The sequence below is a fragment of the Callorhinchus milii genome, unplaced genomic scaffold (assembly GCF_018977255.1).
Source record: "Callorhinchus milii isolate IMCB2004 unplaced genomic scaffold, IMCB_Cmil_1.0 Scaffold4, whole genome shotgun sequence".
Taxonomy (NCBI): domain Eukaryota; kingdom Metazoa; phylum Chordata; class Chondrichthyes; order Chimaeriformes; family Callorhinchidae; genus Callorhinchus; species Callorhinchus milii.
This window is the reverse complement of record NW_024704745.1, coordinates 62636827-62649617: the sequence shown is the minus strand read 5'-3', so window position 1 is coordinate 62649617 and position 12791 is coordinate 62636827. Positions and strand designations below refer to the sequence as shown.

At 37.8% G+C, this 12791-nt stretch overlaps 1 protein-coding gene across 2 annotated transcripts in view; it reads left to right on the top strand.

The window, feature by feature from the left end:
- The window catches only part of uxs1 (UDP-glucuronate decarboxylase 1), a 44724-nt gene extending 33325 nt beyond the window's left edge, over positions 1-11399 (top strand). The window contains exons 11-15 of one of the 2 annotated variants that reach the window (XM_007885045.2): positions 3657-3700; positions 5018-5078; positions 6953-7010; positions 9109-9212; positions 9699-11399. In XM_007885045.2, the coding sequence (XP_007883236.1) occupies positions 3657-3700; positions 5018-5078; positions 6953-7010; positions 9109-9212; positions 9699-9830 (399 nt within the window). In that variant the 3' untranslated portion in view covers positions 9831-11399. Of the gene's footprint in view, positions 1-3656; positions 3701-5017; positions 5079-6952; positions 7011-8524; positions 8786-9108; positions 9213-9698 lie in introns of those variants that run through there. The other variant, XM_007885059.2, reaches the window with a different exon arrangement.
- Positions 11400-12791: the final 1392 nt, after the last annotated feature.

Sequence of the window (12791 nt, the reverse complement as noted above, 5' to 3'; positions counted from 1 at the left end):
CCCATTATTTCACCAACCAAACAGCCTTTGACTTCTAAATAATATGTTTCTTTTAATTAAAAAACAATGTAAAGGAAGACAATACCAGGTATCAAAGCTGCGGACCCAATTTCTCAGATTCCACCATTGAACAGATGGTTACAGAAATAAATACGCATGTGCACAGAGCTCTGAAGCTTCACAAAAGACATGGTCATTTTTTAATGCTCAAAAAAATGGTCGTGCAATATTCTCAGCATTAACATTCAAAAGATTAAGGGAGTTTCTTTTTAAAAAAGCTTGCTGGATTTATGTTGAACCCGGGGAGACCTGAGCTGATTTCAGAGGCACAAGGAATTGAATCCATGCTCTTAATAGCTGATTCATACGTAAATACTGAATTCAAGCTAATGATGCAGCATAAATAGCTCATTATATCCACTTGTTCCAGCAACAACGATGACAACAACAACAAAATTACATTTGTATAGTGCCTTTCACATCGGGAGGATGTCCCAAGGTGCTGGACAGACAGAGTTACAGACCCGAGCTAGGGGTCGGGGTGGGGGAAAGTGGAGGGCAAGCGGGGAAGCAGGGAGATTGAAAGCACGGTCGAAGAGGAGGGTCTTGAGGTAGGTCTTGAAGGTGGTGAGTTAGGGGGTGAGATGGAGGGACTGCAGGATTGAGTTCCAGAGGATGGGTGCAGAGTGGTGGAAGGCCCGCCCACTAATAGTGAGCAATATTACGCCAATATTGCTAAAGCAACCACCTCTATTCAGCAGCCACCTGCTGTCAACAACCACCTTGGAACAATCCTGACTGATTTTCCATACTAAACCACCGCTATTCAGCAATAACCTGTCTTAACGCAACTAGCAGCCACTCCTTTTTAGCCCTGTCGGTGTACAGACACCTTTTTTCAGTGGCCAACTCTAAGTGAACCTCCGTGTACTTACTGGTAATGCATGATCAATTTCTGCAAGCCTCAGTGTAGACTCCTGCCAGACTCCTAGTGCACTTACCAGTGCCACACTGAACAACCCACATGATGCTCACAGCTTCCCGCATAAAACATTTTAAAACATTTTCAGGCCTAGTCAAGGAAGCGCTATAAAAATGCAAGATATTGTTATTACACATAGCCCAAACCCTGTGAACATAGGAATTAAATCAAGACCACCCTTACATAAAGGCCACTTTAGGCTAGAACTAACAAAGTAGTGCTGAAAATAGTTTGACTATACTTGTTTAGGAATAAAGCTAATTTGCACCAGTAATTCTCCCATAAACAACAAAGAAATGAGGAGCCAATTCATTTGAATTTGGAGATTAATTTGTATTAGGTGGAAAAAGCAGGATAACCAAGAGAAAGGCTCCACGTTTCTTGAAATAATTGCAACAGGGCTAATACTTCACATTTAATTATGTTACTTTTTCTACTAACAACATAACCTATCCAGATCCTTTGCTGCATCATTTGCTGCTTTCTTCTCCCCACATATTTGTGTTTATCTAATGTGACCAGTTTACAATAAGTTTCAGTATCCAGGACATTTATGTAGACTAGAAATAAGGAGCCAGACACTAATCCTTATTCCTTCCTCCAGTCTGACATTACACCTCTCACAAATACGTTTCCCTATTTTAACCATTTTGCCAGTTACATATTCAATTGCATCAACCTGGTAGGGCTTTGGTTTACAACACAATACGCTTTACATTTATACATTGGGAGGATATCTCAACATGTTTTGACAGTATCTGAATGGAAAGAATACCAGCCAGTGACCTGATCCCTCCAAGTCTGGCTGATCTGCCTGCAGGATTGCGGACCCGCTGGCTCAAGAAACAAACTAACTCAATCCCGACATGTCACCTTGGAACCAGTATAGCTCCCTTCCCACCCCTTCCGCCAAGGAGAACAGCCCCTAGTTGGTCTGACATATTTAGCTATATAGAATGAAAATGCTTGCTTTACTGTGGGGATAAAATCCTCTTAAGAGGGAGTCTGTTGTTTTGAAATTTTCATCTTCTCCATTAGCCTTGGATCTGTTTCCATAAATGGGGTCAGCAAAAGTCTCCTGATATAATGGTTGCACATCACCAAACATTGTTATCTTTGGTTCTTTCTGTTTCAAGAGATCTGTCAGTCCTTTCATCAGCATTTTCTGGTTCAAAGATAAAAGCGCTTCGGGAAGTATTCCTTTAAACTAGTTTACAATCAATAAACAGAAGTCTCCAAATACCCAGCTTCCGCTTCTCTTCTCTTTAACCATGTTCTAATTTGATGAGGTAGCAGTTTTAGCCGTCATTCTGTCAATACAGTTGATCTCACATTTCAAGAAGGAAATCCTGAATCTGCCAATTGGTTTTCTTTTAACTCCCCTTAAAAGGAATCAACTGAACTACAGGATGAGATTTTATTATAAGTCTCTCTCTTCATCCTCCCTTGAAAATGAGTTTTGCCAGCTTTAGGGTCTGGCTCTTATTAGGTAACAATTTTTATTTAGAGTTCCTGTTCCTTCACTATTTTGTCTTAACTGATGCCAGATGACCTTAAATTATTTTATTGGTTACTGTTCGGATGGGGGAGGGTGATAAATACTATTATGTTGTCAATGTACAAGTTAACATGCAACAGTGCACATCTGACATCCATCTCGTTGCTGTTCATTTGTTTGGTGTTTTCATCTGAGAGTTTTATAACAACATCAAAAAATTACATTTGTATAGCGCCTTTCACGTTGAGAGTATGCCCCAAGGCGCTGGGATGTAACAGATAAAGATGTAAAGAAGTTTGAAAAAGCAAATGCTCCTGAACACCACTTCTTGAATTATAGGCCCAAAGATTTGTATTAATCTTTTTTTTAAAAAAACTAAACAATTAACATGTTTTCAGATTTTGGCCACACTTTCTAATTTAATTCAGATACTATGCAAAAATTGTCGTGTGCAATACTGAGGAGAGCTCACCTGAACCTCTGCAATGATATTGTATATTTTTAGAATTTGTGTGTGTCAGTAAATGCAATCAATGACAGATCCACCATGAGGTTACTGTACTTACCTGTAACATTTACAGAATGATAGAAATTTACAGCACAGAAGAAGCATTCAGACCAGGAATCTGCTCCTACATGGAGTCCTGTAGCTCAGTGGTTAGAGCACTCGCTTTGCAAGCGAGAGACCTGGGTTTGATTCCCGGCAGGGTGAAACCTTGGGCAAGAAACCTTGAGGGATAATAATCCCTCAAGAAAAAAAACAATAATAAATTGGTAACTTCAATCCACAACTGTTTGTGGGACACTGTTGTGCGCAATTGGTTGCCGCATTTCACCCAGAAATATACAATCAATTCACTTTACAGTCTATTCTGTGAAGCACTTTGAGACATCTAGAAGATGTGAAAAGCGCTATATCAAATGCAAGGATTATCATTATAAAGCAATGTGTTCATTGTTCTACTTTATCCCAGTACAACTTCAAGCCTCTATCCTTCATATACCTATCTACTTCTCTCTTGAAATCCACAATTGACTACCTCTACCACCTTACCTGCCATAATACATTCCAACATCTCTGAATGAAAAAAAAATACCTAAGCTCTATAGAATTTTGCTAAAACTGTGTATAACTTCACTTTAAGATTAACAAGCTTGTTAACTACCTGTTTGCAGGTTTATGGTTCAGGATCTCAAACCCGATCTTTTCAGTATGTAAGGTAAGGAGACTTTTTTTAGAATGACAGAAATATTCTAAATATATATTATCTTAGTGCAGTTATCTACTTTGTGAATTCAAGAAAACTTTTAAGATCATGGTCATACTTGTTCAATTGTATTTTGTATGTTGAAAGCATAGTGATTTATGGCAGACACCCGGCTGACCTAAAAAAGTTAATGCAGCAGTGATGAGCAGCACAAAGAAATCATTTTGTAGTTCGGTGTTTCTTATTAGTGTTTGGCTTTGCAACTTAGCTTTTTAAAGACTTTTTTTTACAATTTACATCTGGATAAATCTGGACAATTACATTCAAAATAATGTAGTACACTTTTTAATGGTCCATATCTGACTAGTTTGAAGTGGTTGGCATTCTTTTGTTAGCTGGTGCTCCTCGCTGTTTAGAAATGAAACTAGACTGGAGTTACTGGAAGTATAGGAAACTGCTGATATTTAAAAAATGCAACAGTCTTGTTACTTTTAACCACAAAATATTTTTGTTTAACATTATCTAGTGAAGTAGTAAATGAAGTTCTGTTGTCTGTTCCTAATAAAGACCACAAATTTAAATTGTTCCATGCTAGTTTTTATTAATTTTTACCATCCCAAGATGGCAAGTATGAAATTGTGAAATTTAAGGAATTGACCTGAAATCTTCCTGAAATCTCGCAATTTCTGGGAGTCTCACGGGAAATTTGCCTCTATCAGCTGCACAACATATGCTGTCTGCTGTGTCTTCACTCTATCCATCAGTAGATATGTTGTACATGCAAGAATACAACAACAAATTTACATTTATATAGCACCTTTCACGTGTGGCAACGTCTTGGACGCTTACTAATAATGGCCAGTTGAGGCAGGTAACAGACAGGCAGATCCATTGTATCACTGCACAGTAAAAGGTAAAAACAGTCTTTTACAGGAGAAGCAGGGAAAACATGAGTGACAAAAACAAACTACTCCTATGTACTCAGAATGTTTTTGTTCTGTTACTATATTTTTAATGTATCTAGCTCATACATAAACCAAATGTTAGGCTGATCAGCAAACAAGAATGTGGTTACTAATGACTTACGTGACTTCGCCAGACATGTCTCCTCAGAACCGATTTATCTCCAGGGAGACCGCCCCCTGCTTTCCTCTGTCTCCCTAACCCCCTCCATGAGGATGTATTTAAACATAAACTCATTTTAGCAGTAGAGACCTGGGTAAACTCACTGGGACCTGAATACATTTTGATTGAGTTACTCACCATACAGAATGCATAGATGAACAGGTGAAGCACGTTTATTTAATGACTTTTGAATTTTCGTTATAGTGACCTTGTGAATGGATTGGTGGTTTTGATGAACAATAATGTCAGCAGTCCTGTGAATGTGGTATGTTAGAGAAAAAATACTTTCATTTTATATAGCACCTTTCACATCAGGAGAATGTTTCAAAACACTTCATTGGTATATGCTAAAAGTGACTAATTTGTAGTTAAATGCATGAGCAATTTTGCTTGTGATTTTAATACCCTGGCAATTCTCCTGTTATGGATCACCACTTTTCATTGCTTAAGCGCTTTGAGGCTTCTCAAGGACTTGATAAAGGTGCTATATCAAATGCAAGGAATTATTATCGTCTTAAATGTTCATTTGAAAAGGAACAGCAATTGTATGTGTTTGAAGTAGTGGATATAAATGTAAATTTGTACAGAGGTTTAGCTAAGTCGTTCCCCTTGTCCTCGAAGTGCGCAATAAATATTTGAAAAGTGAAACCTATTTAAAAAATAAGAGAAACTAAGTGAATAAATTGAAACAGTTCCTATTACTTAGAATTTTTCTCATGGATTTACATTTTTTAAATAAGGAAGCTGCAGTGTACCCACAAAATCTTCACATACATGGACTGAAATATACAGTTAATATTCCTAACATTTCAACCACTCAAGGCCTGTGCTCTGCACGCAAAAGAACTAAGGCCTGAAATTTCACATGGTTTTAGCTTTAAAGCTTTTTCTTAAAGTTTCAGATTATTGAGAATTTCAGCAAATTCTTAAATTTAGTTTTAATTTGACATTGAAAAGATGCTGCGAGACATAGATAGGTTAGGTGATTGGGCAGGTAGGTGGCAGATGAAGTATAATGTAGGGAAGTGCGAAGTCATCCACCTAGGTAGCAAAAACAGTAGAGCGGGTTATTTTTTAGAAGGGGAGAGGTTGGAATGTGTTAGCGTCCAGAGGGACTTGGGTGTCCTTGTACACCAATCACAGAAAGTAAGTCTGCAGGTGCAGCAGCAATTAGGAAGGCGAACGGTATGTTAGCATTCATTATGAAAGGATTAGAGTATAAGAGTAGGGAAGTCTTGCTGCAACTGTACAGGAGCCTGGTGAGACCACACCTGGAATACTGTGTGCCGTTTTGGTCTCCTTATTTAAGGAAGGATGTACTTGCCTTGGAAGGGGTGCAGCGTAGATTTACTAGGTTAGTACCAGGGATGAAGGGGATGAGTTACAAGGATAGGTTGACCAATTTGGGCCTATATTCTCTAGAATATATAAGAATTAGAGGGGATCTTATAGAAACCTATAAGATCATCAAAGGGCATGATAGAGTAGATAGTGGGAGATTGTTTCTCCTGGTTGGAGAAACCAAAACCAGGGGTCACAACCTTAAAATCAGAGGCCAGCCCTTTTGCACTGAATTGAGGAAGAACTTCTTCACTCAAAGGGTGGTGAATTAGGGAGTTATATTCCGCATTTTTTTTAAACTACTACAGAAAAGTGAATCCCAAATTAAGACTAAATTTAAGAATTTGGGCCAAATCTTTGCACAGAGTTGTTTGAGCAACAAATGGTTGTCTTACGGTACTAGAGGTACAAATATTCAGCATGTTCACCAGTACTGAGTGAATGCTTGCTTCACTTGCTTTAAATCAGCCAGTTGTAATGTTTTTAGGTTACTATACAATACCTTGGTTGCTTGTTGGTTAGCCTGTTAGGAATTGCTGAATCAACAGTATATGCACAGCAGTGCTTGGATTAACAAATAGCATGTAAAAGTACAATTCTTTCCAATTTAATACTTATCACCATAGAAAGTGTGTACAATGTCAGAATTATCAGGAAACGTCTATTCCCCAAAAGTATGTAAAGCATCAAATCCAGTTCTTGTGAACTGTGGCATGAGAATTAAATATTAAAATATATTTTATCGTTCTTTTGATATTTATTTGTAAGAGTTAACACAAACTTACTTTCTTTTCACAGGGGAATCCAGAAGAACACACCATTCTCGAATTTGCCAAATTAATTAGGGGTCTTGTTGGTAAGTTGGGTTTTATTGGTGAACGTTTGGTGAGTGAATGGCAATGGGGCTGGTGGCTTTAGCTTCAAGTACTCTCAGTTTAGTTAATGCTTAGCCAGATGCAGAGTTCAGCTGGAATTCATCCATACTCGTCCCGATAATGTATCTTTACCTTAAACTTAGAAGAGTACCCTCATATTCCCAACATCTCTTTTTCTGCTTCCCAAACCAGCTGACTGTATGGATCGCTGGAGTTGTCTTGCAATTTAAGAGCTGGGTTGAGACTCACAAGCTCATGTCACATTGGACCCTTGCAGTGAGCAACAAGTAGACCCTTTATCCATTCCATCTCAGGTTGAATTCAAATCAGAATCTCAGAAATGAAACAATAGCACTCAAACTTGCTGGTTCTTCATAAGTTATTTTGCCTTGACTAATAATTTGACTAATAATTTTGCTTCTGGCCTAGCAAAACTTCATTCAGTTATATGTCATTTATGTTTAATGATCATTAATTCAATATGCAGTGTCACCATAGTTTGATTTTTCACATCTAAACAAAGCAACAATTGGAGCCCCACTCTGGTTTTACCTGAACTACACTCAAAACAAAACTTTTCCCATTGCTGAACCTAATGTAAAACAATAAGTCACAGTTCACACCCCTCCCAACAAAAAACAATTTTGTATGCATGCATTGTTTCTGTGGAATACAGCTTTTATTGCAGGTGAAGGATATCCTCAAAAACTATAAATATGGATGACTCAGGCTTTCTCCAAAACCTATTGTGTTTCCTTTACTGATGATTCAAGTTTTAGGCAATATTCAACTTCAATTTGCGAGGTTCGCAAATTGTTAACTTGCTTTATTTGGTTTGGCCACCAGCTAATCCATTCTTCTGCTGTTTGTCAGAAGCCTCTTTTAGCTTCACAGAAACTGAGATCAGTACCCAAGTTCCAGAGAGACAGGATTTTCCATTTATAAATTGTTTTGCTACTATTGCAAATTAGACCCCATTAATTGTCATTTTGATGCAAGTTCAAGTACTAGTTCCTTTGATAGTGAGTATTAATTCTAAGTTATTTTTTCAATGAAAATTGCTTAATTTACATAAATGTGTAAGCTAATAATAAAAAAACAAGTCTGGTGTGATTTTGTCTGTAGGGTTCAGAATCCAGCTGTTAAAAAGGAAGTTTAGGTTTAGCCGGACCAGATTAAATGGAGTCTTCTTTGGTGTGGACTTCCACCTCTTCCTTGAACAATACATTGTGGCCTATTGCCAGCCCTGAGGGAGAGTACGTTTGGAAACACATTCCAACATCTCCTAAGTATCAGTTTATCAAACTGTTTCAAATGTTGGCGGGGAGATTAGGTTAATGTAAGACATTACCTAATGGAACAATTTAACATCCGAAAATAAATGGCCTGGAGTTTTAAAATCTGCTGAACATTTGGGCGTAAATCTTAACAAGAAGTTGTTTCCATGATGGAACCATATTTTTGACACGCATTTCTTTCTTCATTTTCCCAAAAGCAGATGTTATGCCATTTTTCACTATATTGCTCCACCATCACATCCGGGCTTGATTATTCCTGCTGGCTGAACACCCCAGCTCCTCTACATAAGCTGTAGACATCCAGCTTACAGAATGCTGTAACCCGTGCCCTCTGCTGCACCAGACTCTACAAGTCCAGCACCCTTCCGCTCTAAAACAGAGTAAATCTAGACCATGATGGAATTGCGGCCCACACATTAAGAGCTGTTAAAATACTAAAATCTGTCTAGTTTAACCATCTAAGTGGATGTACCAAACCTGTTCATTTTTTCTTAAAGCTATTAAAAAGCTGCTGTGTGACTGGTTCTTTAAAAGCACTAAAATATGATCCCTTAAAAGGTTTTGGATCACACAAGGCACCATTTGGGAGCAGAGCCACTGGGTTAATACTAATTCAGTTGCTGCCAAAAGTGGTCTAAGCATTGGGGCTTGAGTGCAATTGCTTCCGAATTGCACAGCTGAACTTGATTTATATTGTACTTTATAAACACAGTACTAATCTGAGAAAGAATGCTTTAGTCTCCTGTTTTTGCTTAAAGTGTTTTCTTGTTTTGCCGAACAGGGAGCAGAAGTGAAATTCTGTCTCTTCCAGAAGCACAAGATGACCCACAGCGAAGAAATCCTGATATCAGCAAAGCTAAGCTTTTGCTGGGATGGGAACCTGTGGTAAGGATACAGTCCCTATAGCTGTTAAGCAAAGGAAAGGCAAAACGCTTTATCATACCGGAACCTCTCAAAGCACTTCACAGTTTTTCTGTAAAGTTTAATTACTGCGTGTTTGTAGGCAAATGTGGCAGACAGAGATGGGGAGCAGGACAGAGCCTGCTGAGCGGAGGGAGTGGACAGGTCGATATTTTTTTAAAGCAGTATCTGGATTCTCATGGCAAAATGTAAATATAGAGAAAATGTTCAAGGCTAGCTACTTCGTGGAATCCTATAGCTCAGTGGTTAGAGCACTCACCTCACAAGCAAGAGACCTGAGTTAGTTTACCAGGCAGGACGAAACGTTGGCTGACGGTTTTGCCCACAAAATATAGTCAATTCACTTTACAGTATATGCTGTGAAACGCTTTGAAGCATCACGAAGACATAAGCTGCTTTATTAAATGCAAGAATTATTATTTCTGATGTGTTGTATTTTTCCCTGAATAGGTCCCCCTGGAAGAAGGCCTAAACAAAACAATTGACTACTTTCGTAAAGAACTAGAATATCAGGCAAATAATCAATACATCCCCAAACCAAAACCTGCTAGAACAAAGAAAGGCAGACTGAGACATATTTAATGCACTGTAGCAAGTGAGACAAGCCTCCTGTTTCACAGGGAATGGAATGAAAACCTCTGGAAAAAAAGCATTACTGAAACTGAACTGGAATTATTCTTTGAGCTTGCTTCTACAGATGGATGTGCCTAAAAAAAACTTTCAGATCTTGCCTTGCACTTTTTATCTGTCTCATTATTTAAAATAGCATAGTGATAAATGGCTGCTTCGTTTTTGTACTTTTGCTTCAGTTTATTCTATTTGTCATGAGACTTACTTATCGCTGTGAAGGATTTCCTCATGACCCATTATAAATGAATAGAGCTATTGAAAATGGAATTATTTATAACAAAAGGGTACTACTTTTAATTTTATCAACATCACATAAGTTAATGGTTGACCAAACTAGCTAACAGTATTGTCAGGTGAATAACAGAGTGGCATCTATCTGGTGGTTGATCTGCCATGTAAGTGTTTCCTAAGCTGCAAAATGTTACTCTTGTTTTTAGAGAGAGTTGTAAACTTGTTGTTTTGACATTGGGGAATATATTTCTTTTTGTATGAATCTAATTTGTTATACAAGTTTTTGTTGACTGTTACGTTGTACATGAGCTTTGGAGGAATATGTGTATAACTGGGTAAAGTGTTTAATTGTGCTGATTTAATAATGTCTTCTTGAGAATATTGTATAAAAGTTATTTTACATCACCGAGGATTATAGAAAAGGTCATCTTTGAGATACTCAATGCAACTCCACATTTATTAAATGTATAGGTACATAGTTATAAAAATTAGACAAGTTTCCTTTTTGCTTACCATTGAACATGAAAAAAGATTCTCTATTTAAAAGGAAAACTAATAATGGCTATTCCAAATACTTTCCACCAAATTGGAATTAATGTCATCTTGGGACGTCCTCTCGAAGTGAAAGGCGCTATAAAAATGTAATTTTGTATTTTGTTTTATCTCATGGAGGAAAGGAAAATCATCTAGGGATGGCTGTCCCTTTTTTTAAAAAAATTGGCAGCTTTGCAATGGCTCACTGGATAAATGCAAAAGCTGCACCAAGTCAAAAGAATGAAAGAAGCTGTTTCCTATATTAGGCAATATAATACTCTCACTCATTTGTTCAACCTGCACATGCAAATAGAAACATAACAAGCAATTACAGAAACTGATATCGTTCTGACAATCTGTGAGTTTAGACTGGCTTGGAGTGATTTCGACCCACACAGATCAGGAAGGCTCTAAATTAAATCCCAGCTCCCGAGCTGAGTTAGTTTTTCTCAGCTGGGACAGCAGAAGCCATGTTTCTGTTGCCTTTAGTGGCCCTGGGCTAGAAGGGGGAAAATAATTGGCAAAGGTTCACGATCATCATTTAATGATTCTCAATGAAAGTCCATGTGGAGTTATGGTGAAGACAGAATCTGGTTGAGCTAACAAGTAGTCTGCCAGTAGTTCTCAACCAAGTTCACAAGCTATGTGAGGTGAACTACTAGATAGTTGATGGTATCTGTGGAATAGTGCATAGCATAGGCTATTCAAGTGTGGAGTCCTGTAGCTCAGTGGTTAGAGCACTCGCTTTGCAAGTGAGAGACCTGAGTTCAATTCCAGGCAGAGGGCGAAACCTTGGGCAAGTTTCCTTACTCCACACGCCTAATAATAATCCCTCCAAAAACAAAAACAATAATAAATTGGTCATTTTCAATCTACGACTGTTTGTGGGACATTGCTGTGCGCAATTGGCTGCCGCGTTCGCCCACAAATATACAGTCAATTCACTTTACAGTCTATTCTGTGAAGCGCTTTGGGACGTCCTCCCGACGTGAAAAGCGCTATATCAAATGCAAGGATTATTATTATTATTATTATTATAGATGTAATGTGTAAAGTAAATTGGAGAATGAAACAATATCATTTATCTCAGAAAAACACTGTGCCTAATTTTTATCCAGCAGCTCCCGTTTCCTCCATTGAAAGGAACAATTACTTGGTGTAGTGTGTACAAGGCTCTCCAGGTAGAGTGGAGTAAAACTACAACATTTCCTTATAAAATGGAGATCATTAAATTGTTTCTCTTGTGTTACTTCGTTGGCGCGTATTCTTTTTTCACAGTCATTACTTTTTAAGACAATTATGCAGAGGATTCCTCTGGAATTTAGCAGTAAACAGTGTTGTACTTACATTCTTTGTGCTTTGACCCATGACCTTAGAGCTCAGCATCCCAGGCACTTTGGTGCCTGAACATGCCAAGATTCTGTGCGCAATTGGCTTCTGCATTTCGCCCGCAAAGTATACAGTCAATTCACTTTACAGTATATTCTGTAAAACACTTTGAGACGTCTTGCAGACATAAGGTGCTATAACAAATGCAAGGAATATTATACGATTCCGACCACTAGTTTCTGCCCTGCCTTTGCAAGCTTCTATTTATGTTTGCAGCTTGAACAAAATGGAGCAAGTGTTAGATTGCAACTGTAGTTAAAGTTTTCCCTTTGACTTGTTGCTGCTTTTGACCGTGTTAAACTACCTCTCATTGTTGTACTCAAGGTTTCAATGCCTGTCTTTCATTCCATTCAAATAATTAAGGGTCACTTGAGATTGAGACTTTATAACACACCGTTAATCATCAGAGATCATTTGACTGCAATAAATTGAATTTATAAAAAAAAACCTAGATCATCCATCCTCTGCTCCTGCTTTACTCCATGGGATGGCAATACATCTCTGAAGAATTTCAACATATTTGAAAGAGGAAAGCTATGTTAAAGGCAGGAATTCTAATATTCATTATATTAGTTCTCTCCACACAATGGGACTGTTGCTCAGCTATTTGTATGAAAATATAATTGTCCTTTATAACACTTGGTTGGTGTGGCAGCTGAAAATTGAAACAAGTGATGTAACTGCAGATTACTATTGTAAATGCTACACCTTATTTTAATGAAAATTATGATGTCTTTGGAATTGAGTTTTATAGAGAAA